At 43.6% G+C, this 13,116-nt stretch overlaps 1 protein-coding gene across 1 annotated transcript; it reads left to right on the top strand.

The window, feature by feature from the left end:
- The first annotated feature begins 1,359 nt into the window (after positions 1-1,359).
- Positions 1,360-10,658, top strand: FNBP4 (formin binding protein 4). Its single transcript, XM_053449824.1, has 17 exons — positions 1,360-1,520; positions 3,347-3,427; positions 3,553-3,692; positions 3,994-4,186; positions 4,319-4,466; positions 4,564-4,678; positions 4,904-5,230; positions 5,587-5,779; positions 6,040-6,152; positions 6,255-6,359; positions 6,472-6,605; positions 7,566-7,753; positions 8,111-8,391; positions 8,684-8,807; positions 8,897-9,141; positions 9,225-9,382; positions 10,499-10,658. The coding sequence occupies exons 1-17, from the start codon at positions 1,415-1,417 to the stop codon at positions 10,587-10,589; spliced, it is 2,742 nt and encodes a 913-aa protein (XP_053305799.1). The 5' UTR covers positions 1,360-1,414; the 3' UTR covers positions 10,590-10,658.
- The last annotated feature ends 2,458 nt before the right edge of the window (positions 10,659-13,116 follow it).

Below are 13,116 nucleotides of genomic sequence, written 5' to 3'. Positions count from 1 at the left end.
CGCGGGGTCCGTAACTGAAATGGCCCCTTTTTCTTTTGTGAAAGCTGCCGTGGGGTTTGTCGTTTAAGGCGTATGAAGAGCTGTAAGTTATCTTCACTTCTAACCGCAGTCACTAAAATAAATTATAAACACCTGTGTACACACTTTTTATTACAGCTTCTATATGCTTACATTAAATATTCAGGGTGCTGGGTCGTGGGCAGCTGGCTAAAAAAATTATTCTTTACAGAAAAGCCAAACCAGTGGGTGCAACCCCAGCTACCGAGGAACTACAAATCCCATGATGCTCGGTAATTACGCAAAAAGAAATATCTTTCATCTTAAGGGTGACCGAAAATAGAAAGACATATAAAAGATAAAAATGTCTATTTCCATAGTAATTAAAATAATGGGAGTGGTTAGAATCAAATGGTGAGGGGACTAAGCTGAGCATCATAGGAGTTGTAGTTTAGCATATAGAGAGCTCTTTCCGGGTGACGTTTGACAACACTTAAAAGAGAAAATATTTTTCTATTACAAAGCAATAACACAAAAGAAAAAGTAAGCGCTACAAAACATCGGCGGCATTTACCCGGCAGGCGTGTCGGAATCATTGTATGTTACGGTGAGACGGTGACACGCATGAATCGATTGGGCGCGTTACCGAGCGGGTACGACCAGTCCGCTCCCCAACATACAACCCAGCAGATTCCAGCCTGGACCATCAGTGGCTTTGCCTGTAAAAAGGGTGCCCAGAGTGCCCCTGAGTTAGAGTTGGGAGGGTTTTGAATACACAATGGGATCTGGGTGACACAACAGATTTTAACCCCTCGCTTACAATCTAGGGGTTGGCCTACTGGGCACCCTATTTATGGCCAAAACATCTTTTTGGCCAGGCTGGAATTAGGTGGGTTTTATGTCCTGCCCACCCATTGTACAGCGCTATGGAATTTGATGGCGCTATATAAAACAATAAATAATAATAATGTATGGGATCGGACCCTTTCCTGTACATAGCGTGATGTTGGTTCCTCAATGGGTTTTAACCCCTCATGATCCTCAGTTAGTTATTCAGACATTATGTAAATTCATGCCAAGCGTGCCACCTTCTTAACCTACGATGATTCAGACATGTCTGCCGTGTATACGCTGCGCCGATCGCTCGTATCATAAATACCCCAAAGCTTTTATTCTCCGTTAACTCATTGGCTGCTTTGGCGATAAAACCACTTTTCAAACTATTTGCGTTCGGAATCGCTTTCTCATGGTTAACCCTTTGGCGTTCGCTCCGCACGCAGCTCCCCTCCCACTCCCTGGGCGTGCTTGCAGCTCCAGCTGTTTACACGGAGACGCTCTCTGGTGACGTAGTTTGGCCGCGTCGTGACGTGCTATCGGCGCGCCCGCATTCTTTCCGCGAGGATTCCATTGCGCTCTCATGGGGAAGAAGACTCGGGCGGTGTCCGGCAGGAGGCCTATTCTCCGCCTCTCCCCGCCGGGCCCCCGAGCTGCCTCCCGAGAGGAGACCGGCTCTGGCTCTGAGGGTGAGTTGGAAGCCCCTTACCAGTCATCGAAATAGGGCCCTGCGGCGGGAGGAGGCCCCTGGCCGGATATAGGCCTCTGTCTCAGCCTGCTAGCAGTATAATGTCCAGCGTAGGGGACCCGAGACAGAATTACCGAGTAGGGGGATTCTGGAGGGGGCCGATATGCTAATTATTCATTAGAGGCGGCGAACCTGAGCCGTTCCCGGTGAAGCATGACTGCTTCCGGCGCGTCATGTATTGTCTGGTTAGTACATGATGTAACCGGTAAAGGGATGTTGCTGTTTACATGAAATAAACTAAACAAAAGCTTGAAATTTCCTCTGAAATAATTTATCTCGTTGGCTTAATAAAGAACATGCCCGGTGCTCACATGAGAAGGAACGGTGTGTATTGTGATGGGGGATTAAATATGTCGGTATTGTACAGAGCGTAGTAAATACACACGTATGAAGAGTAAGCGTGTGCGTGTTCCAGCGGTTACTCCCTGTCCTAAAACATAGCACTCTGATCCAGGTTATTAAAGGGACGCTCCAGCCATTAAACACCATTTAATGCATACGATAGCCGAGAGGTAACTTTCTCTCGTGTCCCTAAATGGGCTTCTGCAGAATCCCCCCCAACATGCATATTCTGTACTGACAAACCCATCTCCCTGCGCACAGTATACTAAATGCCGGTCATCTCCAGCGCATGCACGAAAAGCGCTCCTGTTGATTGGCAGCTGCTACCTGCTACCGATTGGCTGTGATCGGACGTATCGGAAACAAAGTGTTGAAGGTTGGGGCAGACGGCATGTAAAGCGTGAATGCAGTAGTCTGGCTTTATGTTCATGTTGATGCCAACCTGCGAGAGGTTCTTCCCTTCTTCCCTCAACGTTTAATAGCAAAACAAATAGGGTGGTGGATAAACGCAACAGCCTTCCATCAGAAGTGGCAGAGGTTAATACAGTGAGGGAATTTAAGCATGGATGGTATAGGCAGGAAGAATGGGCAGACTAGATGGGCCGAACGGGTCTGATCTGTCAAATTCTATGTTTAACAAAACCTGTAACAAGAGCACCTGTTCACAACCCACTTTAGAAAAGTAGCATCGTAAATTGCGGTTAATGGTATGAATATGGTAGTAATGTTTAAACACAATCTCTGAAATTTCTGCAAACATCCATTGTAATGTTGTGTAAACCGAGTAGCTGCAGAGTACATGAGGAAGAATCATTCCAGGCGTTTGGAAACGGTATATCTTTCATCCTAAACAAAACAGATAACGAAAGATTATATGAAGCACAGTTCTGGAGATAAATACATTCAATAGCCTTGGATTTGTCAAAAGCAAATTTTGTCCATTAAAATAACATGAAATGGATCAGAAATCCAGCGCAGACGGAGTTAATGCTGTAAATGACTGTTGTAGCTAGAAATGGCTGATTTTTAATGGAATCTCTTCATAAAAGTACAAAGGTCCTTTATCACTCCCATCACTCCTGTGTTCCAAAGGCCCTTTATCACTCCCATCACTCCTGTGTTCCAATGGCCCTTTATCACTCCCATCACTCCTGTGCTCCAATGGCCCTTTATCTCTCCCATCACTCCTGTGTTCCAATGGCCCTTTATCACTCCCATCACTCCTGTGCTCCAATGTCACATTGTGTTCACTGATCCAAGTTTAAGTTTAAAAGGCTAATTGATCGTTAGAAAACCCTTTTCCAATTAATTCACAGCTAAAATGCCCTTGTTTTCCATCAAAACAGATCATTGGCCTTACTATATATTGTAATTTGTATTTTGCACAGGTTTCCTCACTATGTATTTATTTATTTTTTCTGACAGATGATGCGGATGCTCAGAAAATACACGTTCCTGCTGCAGTTGGCGCCACAGAACTGCAGGCCGCGGTTGTAAAACAAACAGGTACGAGCCTGTCGAGTATCTCTGTGTCTAAAATAATCCCTTTAAAACATGTTATTCTATGCGCCGCTTTGTATGTCTTTTGTCGAGTGGCCGGGATGTCTAGTAAACGCTGCTTTCGTGCGCAGGTGGGCTCTGTCTTCTCGGCGCATACACAGACAGCGATGATGAAGATGCCGGCTCTTCCAACGGGACCCCTGCCGTGGTATCTGCGGCAAAGACCAACGCTCCTGCTGACATCGACAGTACCTTGGCCAATTTCTTGGCGGTAATAAAGCTTTTTCTTTTAAAATTGCACTTCTGTTTATCTATTAGGGATGTTTAATAACTCAACGCCATACTTTGTTCCTGATGAATGGCCTACGTCACAATTTTAATGTTTTAACTTTAATGTTAGTGTTTAACATGAACAATATACAGAATTAAGAGTAACGCGAGCACATGTAAGACATATTGGTGCTCTTGAAAGATTCCCGTCCGTCGTATAATGTCCATGCTATATGTGTTGTCATAGTCTTAGTGAAGACTATGCTGCCTGAGTCTGAATTTCCTCCATTCCCTTCGTTTAGGAGATCGATGCCATCACTGCTCCTTCCTCAGCCGATGGCGGCGGTGCCGTCTCTTCTGCAGCGCCTCCCCCCACGCCACCGAAACCAGATCCGAAAGGCGGTCATTCTGTGTACCCTGCGGCACAAAACGGTGGCGGTGTGTCCGTGGCAGGGGACGCCTGGAGATATGATACCCAGTGTTCTCTGACCGGAGGTAAGATCTCGGGTACCGCGACACAGAATGAATAACGTCCCGTCTTCTTATATCTTTTCTTTTAAACCTTTTTTCTCGTGATCGGCAGGTTTAGCGAACGCCTGTAACTGACGTTTATCTGTTTTGCTTTAGTTGGAGTCGAGATGGGGGACTGGCAAGAAGTGTGGGATGAGAACACCGGCTGTTACTACTATTGGAATACTCAGACAAATGAAGTTACATGGGAGCTGCCCCAAGATCTGGCTACCCAGGTTCAGGGGGCTCAGGGGTATGCAAACAGGTGAGTCCACCCTGTCAATGGAAGGTTTTTATCAGTCACTATCGTGTAACTCTCAACTCATGCTATGGTTTTATTGTATTTTTTTTCCTTCTCCCAGCACCGCAACAGTGGAGGCTGCGGTCACAGCCGAGTCCTTCCCTGAGGTCAAAGAAGCAGTGTCTGGCGTGACCCACCGCACCTTACCATTGGTTTCCAAGAAAGAAGTTAAGAAGGTGAATGAAATTTAATTTCAATGTCTAGGGATTAATCTCCTGTTTTGGTATTAGTTGATGAGCACTGGATTTGTACAGGGAGTGTTTTTGAGCACATGAAACTTTAGCTTTACAGATATCAGAATCCTGTTTTATATATATTTTTGTGCGTTATTTAAGAAAAGGTGAGCGTAAGTACGGCCTACGCAATAATACTGAACGGTGTTGGGGTGGCTTTGGTTGTAGGAGCTGAATGAAGCAATCCAGGCTATTTCCAACAAGGAAGAAGAGAAGGTGGGGGTCGCTGCCTCGCTGCTCGCCCCGCTTTTACCCGAAGCTGTGAAGGAGGAGGAGGAACGCTGGCGTAGGAGGGTCATATGTAAAGATGACGTGGCGGACCCCGCTTCCGAAGAAGATGACAACATGGCTGCCGTGTGTACCGATAGTGTAACGCCTGCTTGCGCGGATGACGGGCAAGATGATGTGTGCAGCACGGTACAGTCCGGAGAGAGTGAGGAGGAGATGGAGGAGCGAGACACATTGGAGCTAGAAATGGTGTTGGAAAGGAAAAAAGTGAGTTCTCTGTAGATCTATTAAACTGGACACCTTATATATATATATATATAGGGCCGTCTACAGACACAACGTGTTTAAAGATGGTCACATGTGGGGAAAGGAGAAATTAGTTATTATAGCCCTAATGTGTTGTACTCTTCTAAATAGTAAGTATGAGACTACTAAGTAGTTGAAGTGTTTGTTGCTCTGATCTTCCTCTTCTAGGATACCTGTTAATATAAGTTTGTTATTCGAAAGCCTTTGCAATGTAGCCATTAGACCGACAGCCGTAATACAAAATGCATAGATTTATACACCACGAAGGATTAGAAAGTAAAATGAATTCACGTGCAACTGTGATTCCCCCTCCACAGGCTGAGCTTCGAGCCCTCGAGGAGGGAGACGTCAGCACTGCAGGGTCCAGTCCCCGTTCCGACTTCAGCCAGTCTGACGAAACCCACAAAGCAAAGCCCATTAAAAGCAAATGGAAAGTATTTGTTCCATCAGCCAGCCCTGATTCAGCAAGTCGCAGCTCCTGTAAAACCGGCCAAGATACTCCCGAGACAGGTGAGCCATTATAACAGGGCTGTCCCAGCTCCTCTCGGAATACACAGTAAACTTATACAGGCTGTTCTACTTTTAAGTAATCTTACAGAGCCCGTATGCGTTTGATTTTATATAAATCCCTCCGACTTTAAGGAAATTTGCTTCAAATGAATCATAATTGGGGTAAAAAGTCGCTTATTTGCTTGCATACGGTGTCACTGTTTCTTTTGGCTTGCATACGTCTCCCTTCCGCGGCGTTAAAATGTGTTCTCTTCTATCAGAGCTTGGAGCTGAAGCCGCCGAGTGTCCGGTGCCTGTGAAAGAGCCGGAGAGAGACGAAGCCTCGGTGACAGATTCGAAAAAACAAAAAGAGGAGGAAGAGGGAGATCTGAAGGTAACATTGGAGCCAGAATAATAGCAGTATTGGTCTGTTCAGAGCGGCGGTGTAAGGGTGCGTTGCAGAGGGCAGCTTAACTTATTCATTTTTCCCCGACAGTTCGAAATCGGAGAGCTGGCCAACAGTCTCATAAGTAAACTAGAGTTCCTCGGCATCAACAGACAGTCTGTGTCCAATTTCCATGTTCTGCTGTTTCAAACGGAGGTGAGTTTGGGTGCCTTTACTACCCGTTTAACTCATTATTTACACACTGTTTTCTTTAGTTAGCAGTGCATGTGTTTTATTCATTTGTTTTTATGTATTATTGTCTTTCTAGACCCGCATATCAGATTGGAGAGAAGGAGCCTTGAGTGGAAACTACCTGAAACGTAAACTCCAAGACGCATCAGAACAAATAAAACAGTATGAAATTAACGCCACCCCTAAAGGCTGGTCCTGCCACTGGGACAGGTACGAATCTTCCCCCACTTTTCACCTTTTCACATCGCAAACATGACTTGTGACATCACCACCTGACCTCGTGACCTCATCTGTTCGGAGACTGAAAGCTGCCGCCGTTAGGTTCTGGGTGGGCAGACCCTGCAGCGCTTGGCCGTGCTCATTGGAGAAGGCAAAGTTTTTTTTGTAGAGATATACATGTATGTGTATAGAGGTTCCATGTAAAGCGTTTCCTGATCGGACACAAAGTTGGTTAAAGCCGCTCAAGGTGTTGAGTGCCCTGATCTGGGAGGGAATGAGGGGGGAAGCGCATGCGAGAGCTCTGTGAACATTTCAGGATGTCTGGACCCCACATTTCCTGCGTAACACGGACGAAGTGATCACGAGCTTCAGGCAGCAGCTGGCGACGAAGAGCAAGATGCTTTCTCCTGACTCAGGTCAGACCGAAATATTTATTTACATTTGTCTATTTTTTTTTGTTTGTTTGTTTTTCCGTATTTTATTCTTTGTTTTGTTTTTATCTTGTGCTTAATCGAAGCTCTTTACTCTTATCTTTCAGCTCCCAGAAACTAAACACTTGCCTAGCTTGCTCTAAATGAGGATCTAGTAGACGATGTCAGATTTGAGCTTGGCATTCCCAGAAATGGTGCTTTCATCACACCAGTGTTTTTTTTTATTAAGCACAGTGTATAAAAAATAAAAAATGTACATAAAACTCTCAAATCAGACATGTAATCGTAAATTGATCTGGTCTAACGCCTAGGCATCTTACCTATTCACAAAGCTCGTTAAGTGTACCGCATACAGAGACCGTCCTAATCGTGCAGGATGGTTGTTTTCCTTTGTGAATTGCACGTGTTTTGGGGGTTTCCTTCCTGTGGGGTGAATTTACTTCCGCAGGAGAGCAGAATAAATGAGGTGGAGATTCTGCAAGGAGTGTCATTAAAAGGCGCGTATTTTTTTTTGATTCAGGGATCACAGACGTTATTTCTATCTTAATGAAAGCTCTGGAGCGTCTCAATGGGAATTCCCAGATGTGGACGAGGAAGAGAATGGGGCCGCATCCCAAAGCAAATCTGACGCTGTCTCTAAGCTGACGGAAAGGGATAAAGTCGAAAGCGCCCCACCTCCTCCTCCTGAACCCCCCGAGTCTGTTCCAGGTAAAGAGGGAATAATGTCCGATATATACTTTTGTAGCTTTTATAACGCGATCCTTCCGCTAACCTGGTGCTTGTTTTACTGACATTCTTTATTTCGCTGACTGCTGTTTGATGCCCTCCTGGCAGGCGGCTCTGCTGAGCGTGCTGCCCATGCACAGACTTTTTTACGTAGTAATTAAGGTAGTGAAGGGTTTAGTAACCATTGGTTTGGAAATTAAGTTTCCTGGGATCCTGTTATTTATTCTAATGAAATGTCTTTATGCATAGAACGCTTATAGCGGGTTCCTGTCTAGCGCATGTTATCATAAAGTCTGTTGGATTCTGTTCACTGACAACCGTTCTATATGTGTTTTGCAGAACCCCCTAAGCCTGCGGCTCCAGCGACTCCATACTGGGGTCTCCTCCAGCCACCTCTTCCTTTAGAAGTACCTCTGCCGCCACCCCCTCCCCCTCCTGAATCTCCTCCGCCGCCGCCACCACCTCCTCCTCCCCCCTCGCCGCCGCCACCCCCTCCCCCAGCAGATGATGGGGAGATCCAGGAAGTAGAAATGGAAGATGACGATGGTAGAGAGCCACCAGCTCCTGGGACAGAAGAAATCCAAGCCAAGTGTCAACCACTGGAGCCATCCCTCGCCAAGGTGAGGACTAACTCATCCCTTCTGCTCGCTGGGGATGGAATGGTCAATACACTCCGTTACCCCTGTTGTTCTACTTCTCTCTAAACCACCGCTGTCCACCAAGTGCTGCAGCTTGGCATGTTTTTAAAAAAGCATGGAGCTGCTTAGAGCTTTTACTTGCTAATCTCTGAAACGTGTCCCTTTCTATGTTACATGTATAGGTTGTATACTGTGGCTTTACTGTGGCATGTATTCCCTCTTTTGAGAGCCGAAGTTTCCTGTATGCACAATTAAAAATAAATCTGTATTTCAGAACAAAGTCGATCCTTCTGTTTCTGGTAAAGCCTCCAAGAGGAAGGCTACGGATATGTTTGCGGAACAGTCCGTTACTATCGGGAGCTGTCCGGTTCTGTATACTCAGCAGTCACTGGCAGCCGGTATGTATTCGCTTTTAAAGCATTTCTTTTTAGTTTGAATCTATATTTTTTTTTTCTGTACATCCTACATGAACGTGTTTATTCCGCAGCACCGGCCATCGCCGCGATGAATGTTCCAGCCAGTTACATGGGACTTCCGCTCCAGGTTCCTTCTCCTGTAGTCTTGAACGCTTTGGACTATACCATTCCAGGCAGCGGTATGGTGCCCGCCATGCCTCACATAATTCCACACACTCTTCAACAAGCTCCAATTGTGCCAGAACCAGCCCCAGCTGCAGCTTCAGCGCCACCAGGCAAAGCCACGGAGAAAACCAAAAAGGCCAAGAAAGAAAAGGTCTGACATAAGTCACAGCTGTCTGGTTTTGCCTTTTTATTTTTGTTTCCTGATTCTAATGTCACTTGATTTGTTTGTTACAGGTTAAAAAGAGTAAGGTGAAAATGCCCTCGTTGGTACAGAAATGGCAAAGTATTCAAAAGGAGCTGGATGAGGAGGAGCATTCAAGCTCCAGCGACGAAGACCGAAGTCTGACGAGTCAGAAACGCATCGAAGAGTGGAAGCTTCAGCAATTATCCAGGTAGAGCTTTGTGTCTTTACACGTTTAGTTTCGTCTTTGTTTAAAACTTCATCGTTTTGGTTTTAATTGGAGACTGCAACTGTCCTGATTAACCTTAATCCTGTTTGTTACACCTATATATTAAATAACCTTTAGGGGGAAACGCTCATGTACAGGTGTCTCAATCCAGGTAAAGCCTAGGAAGTGAATTACATTATCATTACATTACATTTGTCCAATTTTGGTGTGTTACTTTTAATAAAAGTGTGGTTAACACCAAAATTAAACAAAAAAAAAATCAATAACAATATTGTGTGTGTGTGTATATATATATATATATGTATGTATATATATATATATATGTATGTATATATATATATATATGTATATATATATATATATATATATATGTATATATATATATATATATATATGTATATATATATATATATATATGTATATATATATATATATATGTATATATATATGTATATATATATATATATATGTATATATATATATATATATATATATATATATACATGTATGTGATTGCTAACAGCAATTACACTCCTATGATGCCCAGGGGCCCAGTACATGCTGCAACTTGAGCCTCATAGGAGTGTGATTACAGGCTCCCTATGCCATACTATCCCCCCCCACACACACACACTTACACATCTATGCTATCACAGACACTCATTCATTTACTCATTCATTCACAGATACAGATTAATTTCCCTAATACACTCCGCCCCCTTACCAGGACTGCAGATCTCTCACTTGCAGACCTCTGCAGCTTCAGTCTGTGCGAACAACTTCTCTTGCCCCGCCCCCAGGTGAATAAGGAACAGAGCAGAGTCGTGTGACGTACATTCACGTGACTCCGCTTGGTTCCTGCTTCTCCTGGCGAGCAATGCATAGGTAAGCAGCCTGGCCCCCGCGGACAATTATTTTCTGCATTATGCCGATAATGCCCTTTTCGCCCCATTATATTTTGCCCACCGATATATCGGTGCATCCCTATTAATATAGTGCTCACAGATATAAATCTGAAGCCTTTTATGAATGTTTTGTTCGGAACGTTGCCACATGTTGTGCGGATTTTTAATATCCTCATCCGATCTGTGCTTTTAGTGGTATGGCTGGGAAAAATGCCAACTTCGAGGCTCTCCCTGTGGATTGGAGAGAGAGACTGAAGAGACGGAAAATGGCTTCAAGCACGTGACCTCGTGATGTTTTGTACCTTTATGTATTGTATTATCTGCAACGGATTCTGTAAAAACTGCTTCCTCTACTTCCTTTGTCTTGTATTTTTTGTGCTCATATTGGAGAAACTCAGAGATTGTTTTCATTGTTTATACATATTCTTCCTTTCTTAACCTTAAAGCCTTTATACATTTTTTTAAAGGCAAACCATTTTTTTTGTTTTGTTTTGGAACTGACAATTTTAAGACACTCCGTTAATTGTTAAATATACCTCATTTTTTTAGGGAAAATCCAATGTAGTTAAGTGACTTACACTAAATAACAAGGGGGCTTTTCGGGGTGAAATGTGCAGTATTTCGCTGGGTGAACTTCTACCTGCATATTTAATTATAATTTAAAGAAACAAATTCTGCCTGCGCTCAAAATAATAGGTTACTGACCATTTTAGGCAGACTTTTTTTTTTCTTTCTATCTGTACATTGTGAGACAAATTGCTAGATATATAATATGTATGTAAACCATAAAAACATTAAAAAAAATCTATTTGCATTCAATAGCAATTTGTCTGATACAAAGTACAGATAAAAAAAAATGCACCTTTTTACATGTGATGTCATAAACTGAGAACGGTTAACAGTCTGGATTCTTTTTTTGTTTGGAGCAAGCTGTACCCTGTCTTCCGGGGTCTGCATCTGGTGGTCTACAGGCTGAATCCTATTAAGTGCTTTTGTCCACAAAAAACAAACCCTGGGATTATGCAGTCTTTTTCGGTCTTAATTTTGTGTCTCACCATGAACACGTTTGGTTTTAACCGGTTACCGACTTGTGCAGCTGGTTAACACTGCGTCCAAATTTATATAAAGCAATAATGGTCCTGATTTTTTGGGGGGAAAATAAAGTAATTATATATCCAATTGTTTTAAACAATCTCCCAGTTTTTCCCACTGTAAATGTTGTAAATATTAATAAAAATACGTTTTTAACAACAAATCTGGAATGGGTAAAAAGTGATTTTTCATTTCTTTTGCAGTTTATTCACCTGAATAAAGATTAGATTTGAAGAGAGGCTTCGCAGCTTTAATGTAGTTTTATTCAGCTGCCCACAAGGTGGGTTTTGATATAAATATTGCTTCAGTGTAATAATCAGGACTTAACCATCCATAATACTCCACGGCAAATGATTTAGTAAATACAGCAAACGGTATATAAAAAAAACACGTCACCCAAAAATACAACTTCATCACAGATTTTCAAGTATAGGATCGGGGGCTGAGAGCTGGTCTTGGCTTTTTCTTGCAGGGTCTCCAATGCCGGTTGGCATGTGCTTTCTGGATTAAAACTGTGTTGTCGCTGGCTATATCAGCCATGTTTTAAGGCTGTTTCTGCTATAGTAGCGATCGCTGCAGACAACACTACATGGCTTAGTTGCAAAATATATTTTTCCTGAACCTACCTAACTTTTATGCCGCACATCAAATTGCCATTATGCCTCTCGGGATACCGTGCCGGTAATTGGCCGATAAAACAAATACAACACTTTGCATCATCCAAATGCATCGCTGTAAATACTAGGTGAGCAGATGGGAACAAGTAACGCAATGGCACATGTTTCTTATCAATGTAAACTGTTTCGGTGACGGGTCCACCGCTTGGCAATCCAGAACCGTAATCAGAAACGGTTCAGATAAGCGATCGATGTGCCGCACACATACAATACTGGTTTTCATTTTGTTCCAGCTGCCTTCATGTCTTCGAACGTTCACGGTCTTCTGGATTCATTTCTGAAGTACCTTAATGCTTGTTGGGATTAAACGCACACAATCTGTTTGTATCCTGTTTATAGTCCTAAGCATCCGCGCTGGAAATAAAAGATCTGATTTCACATAGTAGGTTGCTAAAACAAACCAAAAAGAGAAGTTTTGTTAATATTTGTCATTAGCTTGTCTGAGAATGATAATATTCTTCTGGCTCCCTTTCCCAAAGAATCTTAAAGTTAGATACGATATTTATTTTTCTTTTCAGAGTTCATTCTCTTTAAACATTATCACAAACTATATAGATGATTAAACAAAAATGTATAGAACAAAGAAAATATAATCAGAATTAAACTTACTATGTCTTATATACCGTATTGGCTCGGATATAGGCCGCCCCCGTATATAGGCCGCCCCCTAAAAGTTTGGTGCTTTTTGGAGTCTGCTCCGGTAAGTCGGGGGTGGGCAGAGGTAAAACGCTTAGACAACCTCCCGTGCCGGCACACCCCCCCCCCCGTGGGAAGTGCGGGCAGGGGAGGCTGTCTGAGCGTATCGGGGAGTAGGATGCAGGTCCCCTGCACCGCTGCGGGGGATCTGTATCCTAACCCCGCTGCCTGCCCGGCGCCCGGGACTGCATGTCCCGGGCGTCGGGCGCTAGACCCCAAATATAGGCCGCACCCCCACTTTAAAAACTTAAAGTGGGGGAAAAAAGTGCGGCCTATATTCGAGCCAATACGGTATATATATATACACAAAACCTAAATAAATTGCATCACTTTCAGAGCCTTTAAT

Source organism: Spea bombifrons, chromosome 10 (assembly GCF_027358695.1).
Source record: "Spea bombifrons isolate aSpeBom1 chromosome 10, aSpeBom1.2.pri, whole genome shotgun sequence".
Classification (NCBI taxonomy): Eukaryota; Metazoa; Chordata; class Amphibia; order Anura; family Pelobatidae; genus Spea; species Spea bombifrons.
Note: the sequence above shows the minus strand (reverse complement) of the source record. Positions and strands in the feature narration are given on the sequence as shown.

Bases quoted from the DNA above. Each gene is read 5' to 3' on its own strand.
- FNBP4 (XM_053449824.1), top strand. From the start codon at position 1,415: ATGGGGAAGAAGACTCGGGCGGTGTCCGGCAGGAGGCCTATTCTCCGC. The intron at 3,693-3,993 runs GTAATAAAGCTT...CCCTTCGTTTAG, and splicing joins CCTTGGCCAATTTCTTGGCG to GAGATCGATGCCATCACTGC. The intron at 4,679-4,903 runs GTGAATGAAATT...CTTTGGTTGTAG, and splicing joins CCAAGAAAGAAGTTAAGAAG to GAGCTGAATGAAGCAATCCA.